This window comes from Panthera uncia (assembly GCF_023721935.1).
Source record: "Panthera uncia isolate 11264 chromosome A1 unlocalized genomic scaffold, Puncia_PCG_1.0 HiC_scaffold_17, whole genome shotgun sequence".
NCBI classification, from domain to species: Eukaryota; Metazoa; Chordata; class Mammalia; order Carnivora; family Felidae; genus Panthera; species Panthera uncia.
Genome location: NW_026057577.1, coordinates 82,295,899 through 82,314,823, shown reverse-complemented (window position 1 = coordinate 82,314,823; position 18,925 = coordinate 82,295,899). Strand labels below are relative to the sequence as shown.

General features: G+C 41.8%; 1 protein-coding gene across 1 annotated transcript in view; it reads left to right on the top strand.

Annotated features, from left to right (window-relative positions):
• EFNA5 (ephrin A5) overlaps window positions 1-6,432 on the top strand; it is a 274,067-nt gene extending 267,635 nt beyond the window's left edge. The window contains exon 5 of the mRNA XM_049648608.1: window positions 1,953-6,432. Within this exon, the coding sequence (XP_049504565.1) occupies window positions 1,953-2,074 (122 nt within the window). The 3' untranslated portion in view covers window positions 2,075-6,432. The remainder of the gene's footprint in view (window positions 1-1,952) is intronic.
• Window positions 6,433-18,925: the final 12,493 nt, after the last annotated feature.

Sequence of the window (18,925 nt, the reverse complement as noted above, 5' to 3'; positions counted from 1 at the left end):
CTTTTATCAGGACACATCCACACTTCACAAGGAAGAGGGTTGGGTAACATGGTAGTGAAAACACGATTGAGAAGAACCCAGCAGCTGATGTAATTTCAGGTGTATAAATATAAACGGTATTTCAAAATGAAATCTGGAAGCCTCGGGGTTTCTGGTTGGTACAAATTAAACCTGAAGTACTCTCTATTGTTCGGATGGACAACACATCAATGCTCCTGAAGTGATCTGGATTTTAATTTCAGGGCCATTCAGGGCACTTGTGTCTAAGTCCTGCTCACTACATATTTAATACATTTGCAAGGCTGACGAAGAACAGAGGAAAAGAGACCGCAAGTCGTTGGCTGCACCATGTGGGGCTTTATATTTTTTTCCTCTGTATCTGTTTAACTTCCCATTCTTGCTTCCTAACCTTCTCTGGTCTTTTAAGCGAAGAACCACTCCACGCAGGTTTGCTGAGGTCCAGGAAAGGGGAGCAGACGTGACACAGAGATGCAGGAGCTTCTACGTGAGGACAGGCTCAGGTGCTAAGAGCACTACAGGGCAGAGCCTGGACACTGCCAGGATCTATTGCCTAGTTCAGAGTGGCAATGAACGTGATGAACGGGAACGGCCTACCTGAGCATGTCTGAAGCAGGGCCAGCCTGTGAGCCTGAAAAGTGGTCATTGCAGGACCAAGAATAGGGAGTGTGATGGTGATGATACCTAGTGAAAAAGAAAGCATCCTCATTGTGACTTGTGGTGTGACAATCTACAGGAGTTTGAATTAACAGTCCATTAAGGGGTTGTACGTGGGTCCTGCCGGGATATTTAGGAATTATCCTTTGAGGTCTACAAAACTGACCCAAATTACTAGAGTCTCACTTGGAGTGAATACAAGATGACAGTCTCTGCACTCTTACAGGAAGGCCCCCTGATGCTGAAATAAAATCTACAACTGAACCCCCCCCCCACCTTGGCCCCAAGAACGTGTAATTCAGAGAACACGTAGTCTAAAAGCACAAGTTAAGCCAGGAGGAAGGAAGAAGACAGACAAAACTGGAGCAGAGCATGGCTCCCAGGCAGGCCTCCAATCTATCTTTGGGTACTAATTGCTGCAAAGTTCCTGTTTCAAAGTTAAGCCTGTTAATCATGCAGATCAGGAAGGCTATCCAAAGTCAGAGGCAGCCTCGTAGAACACTTTATAGCTAAATAAAAGAAGCTTACCTCACTTAATCCATTTTATTTAGAGGAAAATTTGCATCCACGCCGATAATTTATGTGCCAAGCTTCAGCCTGATAAAAATAAAAACAGTCAAGTTCAAGTAATTTAATCCTGGAGATACAGGGTTTGTAATGGAAATAGCACCATAACTGATTCCCAATTGTAGGCAAACTAGTGGGCACCATTTATTGAGGTTTAGTGGGCATTATGTGTAGTTAATTTAAATGCGGTTTTGGCATTTAATTTTTCTTATCTGACAATTCACGTAGGTAACCAACAACCAGGCATTCAACACTAATCCTCTGAAACAGCTAGAAAGCAGGAAACGGGCAGCCCATTCTGGTCAACCACCAACATGCCAATATAACTACAGCCTCCCCTGCCAAACATGTTACTTGCTTCTCCGTGGCATCTTGGGTTTAAAAGGTGCATTCAGGTATCTCAGCTTTGTGCAAGGTGTGTTAGTGAGCAAACCAAAGGAGATCACATGCCAGAGGTTACAGTCTGTGTACAGTTTTTCCCCTCACTCTTTAAGGAAAGTAATAATATTGCTGAAAAAGTCCAATTTTCTCTGCTTCTCCTTTGTTTGCTGTAAATAATGAGTGATTATGCAGACATGAAAGTCAATGGTGGCACAAGGTTCATTACCCTACTTTGCAGAGGGTGGCGAGGTCTGTTAACAGCAGGCTGCTGCAAGAGAGTTATTAAGGATGTGAAATCTCATTGGAATGTGTGCTTTCTATTTGAACAGATGACACCGTACATGAGTCAGCCGAGCCATCCCGTGGTGAGAACGCGGCACAAACACCAAGGATACCCAGCCGCCTTTTGGCAATCCTACTGTTCCTCCTGGCGATGCTTTTGACGTTATAGCACAGTCTCCTCCCGTCACCTGTCACAGAAAACATCAGGGTCTTGGAACACCAGAGATCCACCTAACTGCTCATCCTAAGAAGGGACTTGTTATTGGTTTTTTGGCAGATGTCAGATTTTTGTTTTCTTTCTTTCAGCCTGAATTCTAAGCAACAACTTGGGGCCAGGAGGGGCTAAAGTAGTGGCTGCTCCCCTACCCCATTCCACCCCTAGCCCTTGCCCTTGACTTTCTCTCACCCCTTCCAAGTTAAATGGACTCCAGATGAAAATGCCAAATTGTCACAGTGACACCAGTGGTCGTCAGCTCCTGTGCATTCTCCTCTCAGAGCCCACCTCCGTTAGCGTCCTGTGTCAGCGGTATACGGACAAGGAAGAATAGTGGCAGATGCAGCCAGGAACGGCAAGGCCCAGGAGGGTTGTGCTCTCCCATACAATATTTATGCCTTCTCATTCAGGACTGTAAGCTGATCGTGCGGGGCATCGTGTCACCGTGTCGAGTCCAGAGGGGAGGTATTAAGAATAGATATAATATTACACCCTTTCCTCTAGGAGTACATAAATGAACAGGCTTCTAAAAGGTTGAGACACTGGGGGTTTTTTTGTTTTGTTTTGTTTTAAGATGACTGTCTTAAAGCATTCTTGACGGCAAAACTTATGCTCCATGAAAGAAGCCTTTTTTTCTAGAAAGCAGGTCGGGTGCGGGAATGCTAGCACAGAGCAAGTGTGAGAACAGAGAAAATTAGGTTTGGTGGGGGTGTGTATGTGTGAGTGCCTCTAATTTTTTTGGTGACTGGGCAATGCACACCAGATTTTTTTTTTCCTTTGAATACAGATCACCATGGTGCTACAATTTTTTTTTTTTTTTAAAGAAACTCAAAGAGGCATTTTTATGAATAAAGTGACCTTCCCCAAGGCTGACAAGCCAGGGTTGATGAGTGTATAATGGAATAGCTTTGGATACTCCTCTGGGAGACAATATGTACCAAGGAAAGGAGGTCAGTGGCCAGAGGAGATGTGATTTGGCTTTGCTGGAGCGCCAGTGTGCTGTGGCCTTTCCCCGACTCCCACCCTAGTACCCACGTTTTGCTCCACACTCCACAACTGCAGGGGCTCAGACACACACCCCTGTCACCAGGAGAGTCAGTCAGCACTACTTGGGAGGGCTAAAGGGAAATTTGGAATAAAAATTCCAAAGTTTGGAATAAAAAAATTTCAAGTGTTGATTTTATATTCTTTCCCTTTCTGACACAGCCTGAAGCGTAGGGGGAACATGTGTTTATCTGTGGGAGATAAACAAGATGGAGTCCCAAAGACTTTAACAAAATATTTTTTTAAAAATCCACTAGAATAGAAAATACATTATTTAGATATACTTTATGCTGAGAGTGAGTATATATGCTTGTCCTATTTAAACTTGTGAGAAAAAAAGTGGTATCCCTTGATACATTTAGAAATATAGGGGGCTATCTTGTTTCATTGTGGGGGCGGGGCAGAAGGAGAATAAACGCAAGATGACCCTGTTTGAGGAATCTTAGCATGGCCAACAAGGGACATTTCCAGTTGGTTACCAGGAAATACAAGCTTGGGGTTACTACTGGTGAGGCTCACAAACTGAGCTCCAAAGCCTAGACAGGGGAAAGTGTCAGACCAATGAAAAGAAATCTAGCCTTTTTACTAACTGCCTGGCATGTCAATAGAAATCATGCCTTTCAAAATAAAACAAACAAACAAAAAAACAAATGCCATGATTATGTCATATGTGAAAAGTTGGAAGCGGTCCAGGAAATAAGGCTTTTTAAAAATATGTATTTTTTTAAAATGTCTAGATGAAAAAAGAGAGGGGTCACAGTATGGACAGACTTTATGAATGGGAATTGGCTACGAAGTTGTGAGTAATTCTGAATTAGAAAAATATGTGAATGAAAGGCAGCTGTAAAGGCACTTGCACCCTGGAGAGTTGTACACATGTTGAAATGTAATCTGGGCTTACCTGATCCATGTGGAATGGATGTTACTGCCGGGTCTGTTCACACTTGGAACCATGGGAGTGAGGCTGCTGGCCTTGCAGACACCGTCAGTGCTGTTCCCCCAGACATCAGGAGCTTCTGTGGAGTGGCAGAGTCTTGTCACAGAAGGCAGCCACCATTTCACTGAAACAAAAGTTCACAGCATTGGATTCTTTTTTTTCCTTTAACTCTGTATATGCTCAGCACTCTCAGTAATACCCAGTAATACTTCTTTTTATTAATAGTTAACCGGCTTGTTGGTCCAGTGGGATTTGAGTGGGGGTGGGGGGCGGATACCTTCTAAAATGGATCAATAGTCAGAACCAAAATAATACTGCATGTTCTATAACCACAAGGAAATCAAATGATCCTATAATGATTCCAGTTAGTCATAACTACATTAGCAGTGCTAATTTCATTTTAGAAATGGTGACTTCTGTGGTTTTGCTAGCATTTGTCTCTAACAAATGATAAAATAATTACTCATGGCCCTCTCTGCCATTGTCTTTCATTTTTCACAGTGAAATTAGACCCCTTTACTTCATCATGCCACTACAAATTAAGTTTAAAAAGGAAAAAAAAAGCAAGACTATCCACACCAGTAGACAGTGTGCTTCTCTACCTTTAAGTGATGTAATTGTAGGTAATGCTTGCCACGGAGTTTCCAAGAAAATGGTTGGTATCAGACAGTTTTCATCTTGTCCAGAAAGTGCTGGTGGCCTTTTATGGTAGTGTTACAACCCTCTGGGGGCTTAGGAGGATGTCGATGCAATTTTGTAGCAGCTTTTAATTCAAAAAACAACTCAAAAGTCTGAAGGGCAGCCTTAGCTGCCTCTCAGCCCCAGTTAGTCAAACCCCAGCGACCTTTGCCCCTGGTTGCCAAGGGCTTTGCAACATGAAGCAGGGAAATAAGGATCTGTCTGTTTAGTGGATACTGTGTATCCTTTAATAGACCAGGTAACAGTTCGTGTTAGTTTAGACTATTGTTTTGTACTGTACTTTCTTGGGTGGCAGAGGAAAGAAAAGTAAAACATTAAAAAAAAAAAAAAAACAAAAAAAAAACTGCGTTCTTTAAATTCTGTATTCTTAGCGACCTCTGTTGTATATAGTGTTTGATAATAAAGTATTAATTTGATTCTTATGTCTTTTGTAAGTGAGAACAATAGTCTTTCAGGATACAAAACATGCATTGAGGCTTTGAAACATCCAATGTATACGTGGCTAAGAAGAGTCACAAATGGCTGAGACACTGCTCCATACAGGACTCGTGTGTGGTCATCACCCGCCCAGTCGTAAGACTCCATCATCTCGGGACCTGGAACAACATGACTTTTTTGATCAATATTTTATCCTCACTGTTTTCAAGGTCTGATGTTGGAGCCCTGTGGTGTTCTTCCTCCCCCAGCATGTTGGTTTAAAAAGGTTTAGGGAATTTAGTAACAGTTCTGGATTTTGGTTTGGTTTTCTGTTTGTGGTGGTTTTCATAGACTGTTTCATTTCTCCCCAGGAAGAGGTGCCAGAATCCCACGTGGCTCAAGCATGGGAAGGGTTTCAAGCCAGTCCATTTAGGAAGGTTAAATGGGAGCTGTTTCCCTGTGTCATTGTGAAAGGAAGAGTCGCACAGTACCTGTGGATTTTCAGGGACTTTGTTTTTCTCTGGTGCCTTAGCAACGGCAGCAGCCATTTTCATTAGTTTCTCCAAAATTAATAAAACAGTTTAAATTCCCCTCCATTCATTGCTCTCAGAGCTGTGGTCAGTTGTTTTTTCTTTTCAAAACCACCTCCACCAACACCCCCGTTTGCCTACCCCCCCCCCCCCTTTAGATGTTTATTTTTTTTTTGTCTCTTTCCTTCCGCCCACGTTTTATTTTCCCTCAGAACCGTGAATGGGCAGGTCTGTCTCTGGTTTGGCATCACTGAGTTTTTCCCATGCATTTGCCCAAGAGCTGCTCGGATGTGAGACAAATCTCCCTACAATGGGCTTGCTCCCATTGTCTGTACAGTTTAATAGATGCTGGCATGTTGGAGGTTACCCATGAGTCAAAATCCGCTTTCCATGCTTACTTTTGACACCCCATTGAAGCCACTCATTGTGTGTGCGTCTGGGTGTGAAGTCCAGCTCCGTGTGGTCCTGTGCTTGTACTGCCCTGCTTTGCAGTTCCTTTGCACTTACTCATCGAGTGCTGTTTTGAAATGCTGACATTATATAAACATAAAAGAAAATGTAAAAAAAAAAAAAAACCCACACACAAACCAACCCATACAATCTGTATTTGTATATACACGTGTCCGTACAAGTATACCTAAATAAAAATTAAAGATTTTCATCATTTTAATTGGAGCCCTCCTTCTACTTTGTTCCTTGAATGACGCCTTTATTTCAGGGGCTACTTGTACTCTGCTGATTTTTCAGAATCTTTGTGGATAGAAAAGATTATATGATATGCACAAGAGAAGGCCTGAGAAGCTCAAACAATGCAGGGTTAGAAATGGCCAACTATCTGGGCACATTCCAGTTATTCTGATGAGAAAATGGTGAGATTCAAGCCTTGTCTCTGTAAGCCTTAAAACAGGTGCTAAGGCAAAGCCCTGCATCCTAAAACCACTTAAATACATTAAGAGCTAAGTACAAAAATTATGTTCTTTCACCTCGTGTAGTTTCTCACCCCATCAAAATAGAGACAGAATGAGCATTTTTCCAGCAAACATCCCATACTTCAGAGAAATGACAGTAATAATAATCACTTCAGTACAACACTGAATGTCAAATTCTCACTATCCAGGAAGAATTAACTTACCAGTGTGTGACCTTGGGCAAGTCACACAGTATCTTTAGGACTCAGTTTCCTTACCAGTAAATAAAAGAGTTCTTTAAGTGATTTCATTTTCTGAATACTGCCCTTGCTGGGCACTGCAAAGCCCATTTTGCATCTGAGTCATGTGAGTTTTTGTCTTTGATGACATTACTATAAGCACAATTTGAAAATCACATGTGTAGAGGGAAAAAGCATCAAATATCTGACATAATAGACAACTAATGCATTTCAAGACTTGGCTTTAATTATACCATGTTAACATTAAACTCACTGAAAGCCTTTTATTATACTTAATTATTTGACGGGGCACTAAACACTAATTATAACTTACTGTAACCTTTTTTTGCTAATGAAGAATGACAGCTTTACAGAATGAGGAACAACTCATTTAAAAGAAAGAAAAAAAAAAAAAGCTGTACCGGACTACCTATGTGATATTTTCAAACCAGAACAGCATTACATGGTCATTATCATCTTCACCTTCATCATCAAAAGCATTTAAGTGATCATGACATTGTGCTCAGTGCTGCGCAGAATAAAGTTAATGTTTACAATTTGTACTTACCAAGTTTACAAAAGGCAGACATGTATAAGTGTAACATAGTAACTATTTATGGAGGAAATCTAAAGCTCAAACATTTATATTGCGCATAAATAAGAGGAGACTGGGATTTTAAGATTAGGAAGCTTGGAGTGAAAGTAAGTTATCTTTACAAATTGTCAAAATGGGGTTAGGAGCTTCTTACAAAACAAAACTCTCTGATTTAAAAACCGTGGGCTGTATGAGAATGGTGAAATGCGTGGAGTTAAGTTTTCATAGTAGCTAAAAGGCGACCGTGGGAATGAGAAAACCCAAGACAACACCTGAGTGGCACGGGCACGGAAGGAAATTGTGAAGCTGTTCGTTCAGGGAAATCACCACAGTGCCCTACAGAAGTAGGGGAAGTGATGAAAAGATGACAATTTTAGATTCGGCCTTAATACTCCTGCTGCTCCTGAACCTGAGACTAACTACACCAAATTGTGAGATTTCCAGGACCTCAGCGAAGGGGTGGGCTACAGAACACTCAGATTAGAGAAGAGGGATAAAGTGCAGAACATGCACAATCGGGGGCTAATATAATTTTAAAGTGACTGTGAATCCCTGACGAAGAGGCTCCTTCCCAGCAGATAATGTTACCCACTCTAATGGGAAAGCAGTCTGGACCAGAGGTGGTACCATGAGCAGCAGTGTTGCAGGAACCACACTTTATTTGTTTGGTAGATAACAAAGTATGTAGAAAACTTGAGTCTTCTAGCACACCAAATTAAAAAAAAAAAATCATAGGGGAAATGTTAGTGAATATAAAACACATATGTATTTGAATCTCTTTTCTCAGTGATAATGATTTGGATCACCTCAGTATGGGAATGTATAAAATCTAGGTGTCATAAAATGTTCAAGATCATTCTGATGGATTATGCACTGATTGTTCTGGTTCCTTAGGACTTATTTGCCAAACATTTTCTTTGAGATTATTTGCAAAGCTTACTCTCATATTCTGTTGATAACAGAAGCATCCTTCAAGAAAGCATTGGCAAAAATGCTGTGAAACCCATTATGATTTTTGCAAACCCATTTTGATTCCCCTTTGGAAAACAAGTGCTTCAGAAATGATGATAAATAACTAATCAAGCCAATATCCTCCATCAGTTTTAGTTTGATACTTTCTGCTATGTTAAGTCCAGTGATTAAATCCATACTTGTGTCTATTTTTTTTTTTACTCTTTTCATTTTTTTAAGTAAGCTCTGCACCCAGGGTGGTCTCGAATACACAACCCTAACATCAAGAGTCACATGCTCTACCAACTAAACCAGCCAGGTGTCCCCATATATGCCTATTAAAATGGAATTATTACTGCTGATGGGCCCTGTGAGCAGTCATTTTGCAATAATTGTGTTTCTTTTTTTTTATACAGATGATAAATGAATGCACAAGCTTTAAAAAAAGGCATGGAATTGCATTGCCCAAGAAATCAGTTAAGGGCATCACCTATGGGCTTCTTTGCTTTCGGGGAATGGTGGTTAGTCAAACCACTCATTTAAAAAAGAAAGAGAGAGAGAGCATCTCAGTAAACAAAAGAATTTGCTTGCACAAATTCTACTTCTAGGCAAGTCCCCTCTCTTCCTCTCCTTTCCAAAGGAAAACAGCTTCTAAGCCCTTCCCATATAGCATTTCTGGAGCCACGCCTTACTAATAGGCAGAAGACAAGGGTCTAAAGGCTTCATGCACAGCATATCCCAATGCAATGACCCTTTAGACAATTTCCATCAAAGACTGTCATGCTCTCCTCCCCAGAACCTCAGTACGTGCTGAGTACATGCTAAGAGTGAAACACAATTTCATTACTTCTCATTAAAAACCATCCCCAGCTCCATTCCAAGTGTCCCCTGAGTTCTGCCATCTTCCTCCCAGCAAAGGCATTAGTTAGGGTTCACCCTGAAGGAGAGTCAATAGGATAGTGCCACCCAGTTCCAATAAAAAGAACTTTGAGTTACTCTTCTCATGGTCTACTTTTTGACTCAATTTAATCCCTCAATGTGGGATTTTCTGCAACATTAATTAAAGAAACCTTTTAAGCAACACAAAGCATATCCTAGCACCTGGAGCAAGGATGCCACATTGGAGCTATAGTAGAAGCATGGGATGACTTGACAGTTTGGGGTCCAAGTACCACCTCACCGATGCTGTCAGAGTTAATTCATAAGAATCCAATCTAGTGGGTGGCTCTCTGAGTCAATAATGTGTTTTGAAATATCCTGGATTTTAGTCATGGTTATTCAAGCAAGAACTCCATGTCACTGGTAACACATGGATGCTTGTCAATCTTGACAAGAACACAAAGAGAGGAACCAACACACACACACACACACACACACACACACCAAACTCAGAGTGATTACAATGGGAAAACAGAACAAAATATTTCTGCATGCTGTTTTGTTCAGAAGTACCAGGTGCTCCCGCAAACCGCACAGAACATTTGAGACGTAGATAGCCAAAATCGCTTTCTTTCCTTCACAGCCATGAAACAAGACACTAAAATGAGAAAGAACGTGTTTCTTCCTATACCCATCTTAGAAAACACATTTCATCAACACCCTTAGTATCCTCTCCTTTTTGTGTTCAAAGCTTGTTCTTTTGGACCAAAAAATAAACAAACAAAAAACCGATTTGTGTAGCACAGAATGTGGGACACGTAACACCTCTGAAATTTGTGCTTTGCTTTAGTAGATCTAGACACATTTTCTGCAGGAGACAGAACAAGATCTGTGTCTTTTTTTATTTTTTCCTAAAGACAGTGTGCCAGCCAGAAAGCTGACTCCATTTATTTCTCCTGCAGGGAGCCAGCGTGTTCCTTCTCCTGGAAGATGCAGGTACTTAAAATAGTAATAGGCTTTGTGGTTTATCGAGAGTATTTCATCCCAACATCTCACAGGCATAAAGAATAAAACATAAACTAATGGCTCTTTCCAACAAGCTTGGGAAGAATTAAATGGAAAGGAAGATTGTCATCATGCTTCCCTGAAGAAACAGAAGAAAGCAACTTAACTCAGGTAGCCCAGGGAAAGAACCAAAGTCAAGTTGATCCGAGATTTGGACAGAGGCCTCCAGTCTGTTACTCTTCATTCCTAGGAGCTTGATTAAGAGCTAAAGAAAAACAAACAATGCATTTATCCCCTTTTCAAATTTCAAATGCAGTGTAATTGGGAGAGGGGCACTAGGCAGCTTCCCAGATTTTTGTGAGTCAACGGTTTTATTATAAAGGATAACTTAAATTCTCTAATTTCTCAGGATGCCCCAGTTTCTGTGCATATTAAAACTTCTCTAAAAATTAGGAAGAACTTAAGAGAAGAATAATTTGTATTGTCAGTTCTTTCAGTAATTTCCCCCTGTGCCACATGCACACATTCACAGTCTTACATATTTTCTAACTTTATGTATTCACAGCACTTTTTTACTTGGCATTGTCTATGCTAAGCAGGGTGATATTTAAAAGGACACTGAAGGTCACTTTAGATACATTTAAACATCAGTCTGACTTAACATCTAAAGCCACAGAGCAAAAATGTGGTGGTTAAAGAAATCCTGCTAAGGGATGGCCAGCCAGGCCCTGTGGTGTTCAGGGATGTGACTAGAGTGTAGAGAATCTCCTAGGGCCCCATTTGTAAACAAAAAACCGCCCACACTATTGAGAGGCAACACTTGGTGTTCGGAATCCTTGGTGTCTTTTACTCAACTCAGTTGACTTCCCCACCCACAAGAGTTCCACAATGTTCCAGAGCTGGGCAGAGCCATCATTTCACCAGTGTTTGGGGCCCAACCTCTCTTGATCAGTATAGATGGCTAAATATAAAGTGCAGACTCTGAACACTGGAGGATAAGGATCTGTACCTTCAAAGGGCTGGCCAGTCTGGGAAAAGGATCCATCGAGAGGACAAAAATTCATGTTGGTGTATGACTTCCTTAAATTCCCTCTGTCGGTTTACCTTAGTCTGGATGCTGGTGCAAATTACAAACTCTCAATTTACTTCTACTTCAGATTTCGAGGTTACCACAAATCAGAGTGCCCTGCATTCTGTGTGGGTCCTGCCCTTCTCTAGTCCCTGTCAGTATTCAACAAAGAAAGTTAATCTCCCTGGTAAGTGACAGCTCTGCCCCTTGTAACTGGCACGGAGTCAATTTTTTAACTTGATTTGAGAAATGAGGAGAGTATCAAGAATTCAGTACTGGCTAGTGGATTCATTAGCAGGCTGCACCAGTTTTAGCTGGAATCTGTTTGGCTGTCCCCATCTCTTAGTTCAGCTTTCTCCCCCCCTCCTTTTATCATCGATCCTGCCCACAAGACTTATTATCTACTCTGTCTAGTTGAGGACACCAACCTCCTTTGCTAAGTTGTTCACAGCAGGCTCACATACCACACTGTTCTAGCCCAAGCTTTGACAGCTCCATAGAGAGGAGGGGTAAAATGTGGGTGAGCACTACGTTTCCACAGAAATTGACCACGACTCTTCCGAAGGCTTCAGGGAAACAAACACGGTAGTGGAGAAAGAAGCAAAGGTAATTATTGTCATGAAACCTAGTTATTGTATGCAACAGGTATATACAGTCTTTCGGAAGACCTCCAAGTACTGGAAAGCTCTCCTTTCAAGCTATGTGGAAATAACCAAGATCCTACCGCAAAGGAATTGATATTCATTTTTTTTTTTTTTTGGTGGAAATTTAGTAAAAGGGAAGATTCATTTTCCAATCACTACAATATTTCCTCTGCTTCTAAGCCCATTTTCTGTCCTGATCAGGTTTATGGATACAGAGGAAGGAGCAAGTGAATGATGATGATGTGATCAGAGGAATTCCCAGGCATGAAAAGTCCTTTGTCAAAGCATAATAAATCCTGTACTTGGTGCTGCGTGTCTGCACTGCCCACTGTGCTTACAGAATCTTGGTGCAACTGTCACTTGGAGACAATCCTACTGGCAAATCTATAGAGGGACGGGAGCCATCATGCAGCGTGCCTATAATCCCTTTGAGAGGGACCTGACATATTCTTCCTGCCCCAATCCCTACTCTCAACACCTGTGATGTCTGCCCATGGCACTGAGGAGCTCACAGTGTAGCAGAAAGAGTTCATATTCTGAGGAGGATCTCTAGCCTTCCCTCTCAGAAATAGTGCCAGATCCACAAGAAACCAGAATGCTAACCTATATTCTTCAAAATAGCTTTTTCCTGCGGAAGCTAGTGGGTTTATTCTATAGTGTCCTACAGAGAATGATTCTGGGGTGCTAGAGAGAATAGCGGGAATGACAGCCAGTTTCTCGTCTGAAAAGGAAAGTTATACTAAATTAGGGACTACATGGTTGTGTCTTTCAAAATTCATGTGTTGAAACCCTAATCCCCAAAGTGATGATATTTAGAGATACGGCCTTTGGGTGACCCTACGTCCTTAGGTCATAAGGATGGAGTCTGTGACAGGAGACAAGAGACACCAGAGACACCCACTCTCTGCTCTCTACCACGTGAGGACACGGCAAGAGAATGAGGAGAATGGCTATCTGTAAACCAGGAAGGAAACTCTCACCAGAACCTGGCCATTCTGGCACCTGGAGGCTAGGAAGCCTGAAATTAAGCTGTGAGAAAGCAATTTCTATTGTTTAAGCCATCCAGTCTGCGATCTATGTTATAGCAGCTCAAGCTAAGACAGCCTCACAGAATACTGACTTGCTGACTCTCCACAAAGGCTAGATTCCTAAAGATCAAGAAAAGAAATCTAGAAACAACAGAGGTAAAGTAAGATATACCAAGTCTCAAAACGGATTATGTAACTTTGGAACTCCCTGCCTTTGGCAAGTAAATGATACCAAATCACATACAGATTCCATTACTTCACTTCACCCACAGCCTCAGGAAAGGAGAATATAAAGATTCACTTATTCTTTTGGCTATAGTTTATGGAGCATGGGGAGCCTGTGTGGCTTAGTCGGTTAAGCAGCTGCCTTTGGCTCTGGTCACGATCTCAGTTCCTGGGTTCGAGCCCCACATCAGGCTCTCTGCTGTCAGAGCAGAGCCCGCTTTGGATCCTCTGTTCCCCTTTCTCTCTTCCCCTCCCCCAGTTGTGTGTCCTCTCATAAATAAATAAATAAATAAATAAATAACGGAGTACCTACTATATGCCAGAATCTGTGCTACACACTATAGGCATTTTTAATAGGAGACCGGCTTCATCCAGTTAAAGCTTCCAGTCATTATGAGGTTGTACAAATCAGTTAAGGAGCTTGTCAAACACACAGTCCCTTTTAAGGAAGGGAAAAAGGAGGCAGTCCTGGCAGCCATGTAAGATATCGCACCGTCACATCTGTGCTCACAGCTGATTGGACAGAGACTGGGCACCTGACTCACACGCAGCCAATCCACAGGCTAGTCAGTGTCCTGTGTGTGTTCTGGCAAGGAGAAAGTATCTTTGCTCTTACTTGCTGTTTAGCAATTACCCAGGACAATCAATGTGTCCCTCTTGAGAGGTAATATAAATAGAATGAGTCAGAAGAGAGGGGGCTAAACAAACAAAGAAAAGGAACAGATATACAGAAATCCTCTTACTCCTGTTTCTTCTTAGCAAAGCCGTAACTTGTACCTGCTCAGTTCCATAGCGCTGTTTTCTTAAACCCAGAAGCACTTTCTAGTTCCTGTCACTATAATGCCTGGTCGTTATCTGGCTTCTATTTTGAGGTTTTCGTGACACTCCGACTCCATTATTGGCATTGACATCCTTAAAATAAGCCCTCATCATTTGAGTTAGGCTGAGTGAATCATGGTTGTTTGCAAGCAAAATAGTCCATTAAACAAATATGATAGGATAAGAGGGCTATGAAGAAAGTGCAATGGAAGCACAGAGGGAGTAATTAACACTGCTAGAATTTGAAAACCTGATTTTGAATTTCAATATGTTACAGTACTGAGGAAATTTGCCATATTTCAAAGGTCACTACATCTAAATTGACATGATGAATTATATAGAATGACACACTTGATTTTCTTGAAGACTCAGACTTTTCTTTTTTTCTTGACAGGGTGAAATATAAAATAAATGGTGAGAGGAACCCCTTCTCCCTGCTGATATCCCCTATCAGTTGGCACAGGGAGGGGTACCATAGTAAGACTCTAATTAGAGAGTATTTGAGATGGGCCCACCAACGAGGAGACGAATGCCAAACACCACAAATGAGCTCAAGGATCAATACTGGAAAAACAGGACCCACTCTAATTCCACAGGAATGGGGACCAAGGCAAACTTTCCTTAATTGGTCCTCTGCTTGGGAAGCTGGAGCGCTCTCCCATTAACATGTGACATTTCCTAAGAAAGTGCTGTACACGAACAGCTAGTCTAACACTTGGATTGGTGGTAACTTATTTCTACTTGGTATAAGCTCCTCAGGGAAAGCAGAACTTGCTGAGAGCAGCCTTGAATGTTACCAGTGTTTTCTAGCACCTGTTAGCTGTTGTGCAGGGAAGGCATCTCGTTATCAAACATAAATGCTGTCAGTAATGGCATGGAGGAACCCTAAACCAGTGCAGGCAAGGGCTACAAAACATACGGGTATAAATATTTTCTCTCCACAAGCTCATACCGTTTAAAAATTCCTTTTTTGTGGTGACAGTCCTCAGGCTGAAAAGATAGGAAAGAAACATTTCAAGGCATGAATTTGTGTTACAAAACAAAAAAATGCCCCCCCCCCCCCCCCCGTTTAAATCTGTGTGCTCTGGACTGGAGGCAGTGGCAGTGGGGAAGCACCGTATTCCAATTCCTCTCTGGTGCTGCAGAAGTTTGCTGGGTTCTCTTTCACTCCCGTGAAAAGCTCTCAGTACTGATGGAGAGTGCACAGTTTAGATAAACTGGATTAGAAGAAGAGAGAGAGATGTATATAATTCTTCCTTAGACACTAAAAATGGGGTGGCTGTCTGCCATAGTAAGTCCAAGAAAAGGGCCCTGCTTATCTCAACTGCAACCTGACGTCAGTAATTATACAGAACATGAGAAGAGAGGTCCCCGTTAACCAAAGCAGGGGGTTTATCTGGCCTTTGTAGACTCCTGTATAAATCCATTAGCATTGCAGCCTCATGATTCCCTCTCTTGTAGTACAGTGTTTACCCTTATCTTTTGCTCAACACAAAAGCACAATCAAGACAAAGCCAAGGAATTTGTGGCTCTTCACTGCAAGGGAACGCCTCCCCTGCTTATCTCTTTTAATTATTATTTATACTCTGCATTTGTTTTCAGGTGAAAATCAAATAACAGAAAGTAGAAAAGCCACCCTGCATTTCCTGGGCTCTGGTCTCATTAGCCAGATTTTCTTAAAACTCTGGTACTTCAGAGAAGTTTTGCCAAGTGGCTAAATGCAATGCACACAATTGCAAAGTGTTATGAATATTTATGATGGTTTAATGATGGGATTTTTTTTTTTTGCATCCATGAATAATAAAGATTCTAACAAGAACAGATAACGAGAAGGGGACAAAACAGTGAAGTGGTTAATACAAGAACTGCTCTTGGAGGGACCCCACTGAGAACAGCAGGGGCTAAGGGCCTCTCCTCCCTCTCTCCCAGAACCAAGTGCAAAGCAGGGGCATGAGGTGCAAAGGGAGGGCCTGTTTCCCTCCCTCGCTTTAACAGATTTCATCAGCTAAAATAGGCATTTCATCCCTACTTTGTGCCTAAGCTCATGGTCTCCTCTGGAGGCAAAGGAAGTTCAGAGTGACAGATACTGCTGTCAAGTGACCTTCCACTTATAATGGCAGTATTGATTTCGGCCGTGGGTCACCAGCAGAATTTGCTGCTTTGCCATTTCTAAGCCAGTTACTAGTTAAAAAGCAGTTGGTAAAGGCCCAAGTTGCTGGGCCTGCTCTGAAGGCTGCAGACTAACTCATGGACTACCAACCTCAGCTTAAGGAGAGCCTTTAACAAAAGTTCCTAAAAGGTAAACGTTAAAGTTGTTATCTCCACCAATATTTCATGTATCGAGAGCAAATAATTGCCTATGTGAGCCTGCCAGACTCTGGCATGTAGGGACACTCTATGTCCCAGGTCCTCGTCTCAGGAAGCCGGCCCTGGGAGGAAACCACCCTCCCACATGAGAAGCCTGGCAGGGCCTCAAAGGACAGCCACTGACATAATGGGGGGTTAGATCAAGGACCTCTGGGCTAGCTGTCACCTTTGGCTTAGGTGATTTACTCATGTGAGGTGAACTTGCTCTGATATCCCAGGATCATTCACTCAGTTAGTAAATATTTACTGACCACCTACTATATGCCACAAAATGTGCCAGGCACGTAGGGTACATCTTTGAAGAAAAAAACAAATGGCCTTTTGTCAAGCATTTTACACACTGGTAGGTGGAAAGAGAATATAAAAAATAAGTCCAACAAATAACTTCTGGATCCTTAGGAAAGTGACCCAGGCAACAAGGGCGTAGGACTTCCATCACTTCTCTTGGTAATAGGCTTACCTGATGTCGTAGATAAATATTCCAGAAAAGTTACATGAAAATCAAATGATACTCTTCAAGCCCTCGAACAGTGTTTATGTGTCTTTAAAAGCATTACATGATAAATCCCTTAAGTAATGACCATGTCCTGCTTTAGCTCCTTTGGGAATCTGAATTTCTAGACACTCAGTTTGGCTTATACACACATAAATGTCCTTTCTTCATAACCTGTCCTTGGGATTGGAAATCTTTAATACCAAACCATAATACTGCCTGATATTTGGCTTACCCCCTGTGTTGGGAAGTAAGTACACAACCATGCTCTTAAATCTACTGATGCAAATTTATGGGAAAACAATTCTTATCTGGAGACTCATTTAAAGAGTAAATTAGGTGCCGAGAAAGAATGTCCAATAGGCCCCCATGATTGCTTCACTTGCTCTCCATCTCTATATTCCTCACCAGTCTCCTCACACAATCCAACATCCCTGCCTGCCAATTTTATTAAAGCCTGCTGTGCGGGAATTTCCTTTCTCCGCTTTACTAGCTACCAAGACAACCCCGTCAACGTGATTTTTCACACATTTTCTCTTCCTGTGTTCTGCATCTCGGTGAAATTTCATCTCCCTGACTCACTGTTAAGTGTTTCTCATCTGAAATCACACCCGCTCATAATCTCAAATAAAGTGCAAAAAGAGGAAGTCAAAAAAGGACAAAGACCAAAGTCCTTCTCCCTCCAATTACTCAGACATTAAGCAAAAGCTACATGGGAATTGCCCAGTCAACCAAGACTAACTGAGTACCAACATCTACGGAATAGAAGATTAGTCTTGGCACACAACCCATCACATTCCACAGCACTTCTCCCTTAATAGAGCACATACATCTGTCTAGATATTAAAATTTGAAGAACCGATGATAGGTATTTCATAGACCAAAAAGAATCACTGGAAACTGGATTCTCACACGGTAGACCCTATCTTGCCTCCCCAGGGAATTAGTAACAGAGCTAGAGGAGGAAGAGCTCAAAGGGACAAAGGCAGAATAAAGAAAAGAAGAGGAAGGAAATACTAACAGAAAGGAGACTAAGAAATAGACTTTGAAGGAAATCCCTGCCCATGCTACCTCATTAACAGCAAAAACTCAAGTCTCTTAGTGAAAATAAGCAGTCTTTTATTTTTGATCATACAGTTCAAAAAGCTAAATCACAAACAAAAGCTGAGCTCTATGTAGGTACAGTCTCATTACAACGTACCTAATTCTAACCGATCAGGAGTGACAACAGTATATTTGGCCACCCTGTCCGGTGATAGTGGACAGGACAAAAAAAATCACAACGTTGAGACAAAGAGCAGGACCCTGAGTCCAGCTTTTGCTTCTGACAAGTGTAGCATGATTACAATTGGTCAGTTGAGGTCCTTGCATTTTGCCAAGAGCTGTGTTTGATGCTTAGTTGGACATGAGTTCTATCAAGGACTTGATGTCTAAATACACAGTTAAAGCATCCATAACAGAGACTGGAGGTAACTGAACAATTAAAACAGCCTGTTTGTGTGGTTATATGTGGTCAAAAGTCAAGTGAAAAGAAGACTTCCTGCCTTCTTGTCCTTTTCATCTCAGTTTACAAAGGAAGAGTAGGAAAGGATGTGTGGGATGAGAGGGGGGAGAAAAAAAAGAATGGAAAACCCAAGACAATAAAGATTGGTAGAGAAATAGTGCTAGTCTATGTCAACTCTTTATGACAGGCATTTAAGATAATTCCCAGGGCACCTGGGTGGCTCAGGCAGTTGAGGTCAGACTCTTGATTTTGGCTCAGGTAATGATCCCAGGATCTTGGGATTGAGCCCTGTGTTGGGCTCTATGCTGAGTGTGGAGCCTGCTTGAGAATCAATCTCTCTCTCTCTCTCTCTCTCTCTCTCTCTCTCTCCCCCCCCCCCACCCTGCCCCTCTTGCGTGCTAATGCTCTCTCTCTAAAATAAAATTCCTAATGATGGCCTATCATGGTATAGAT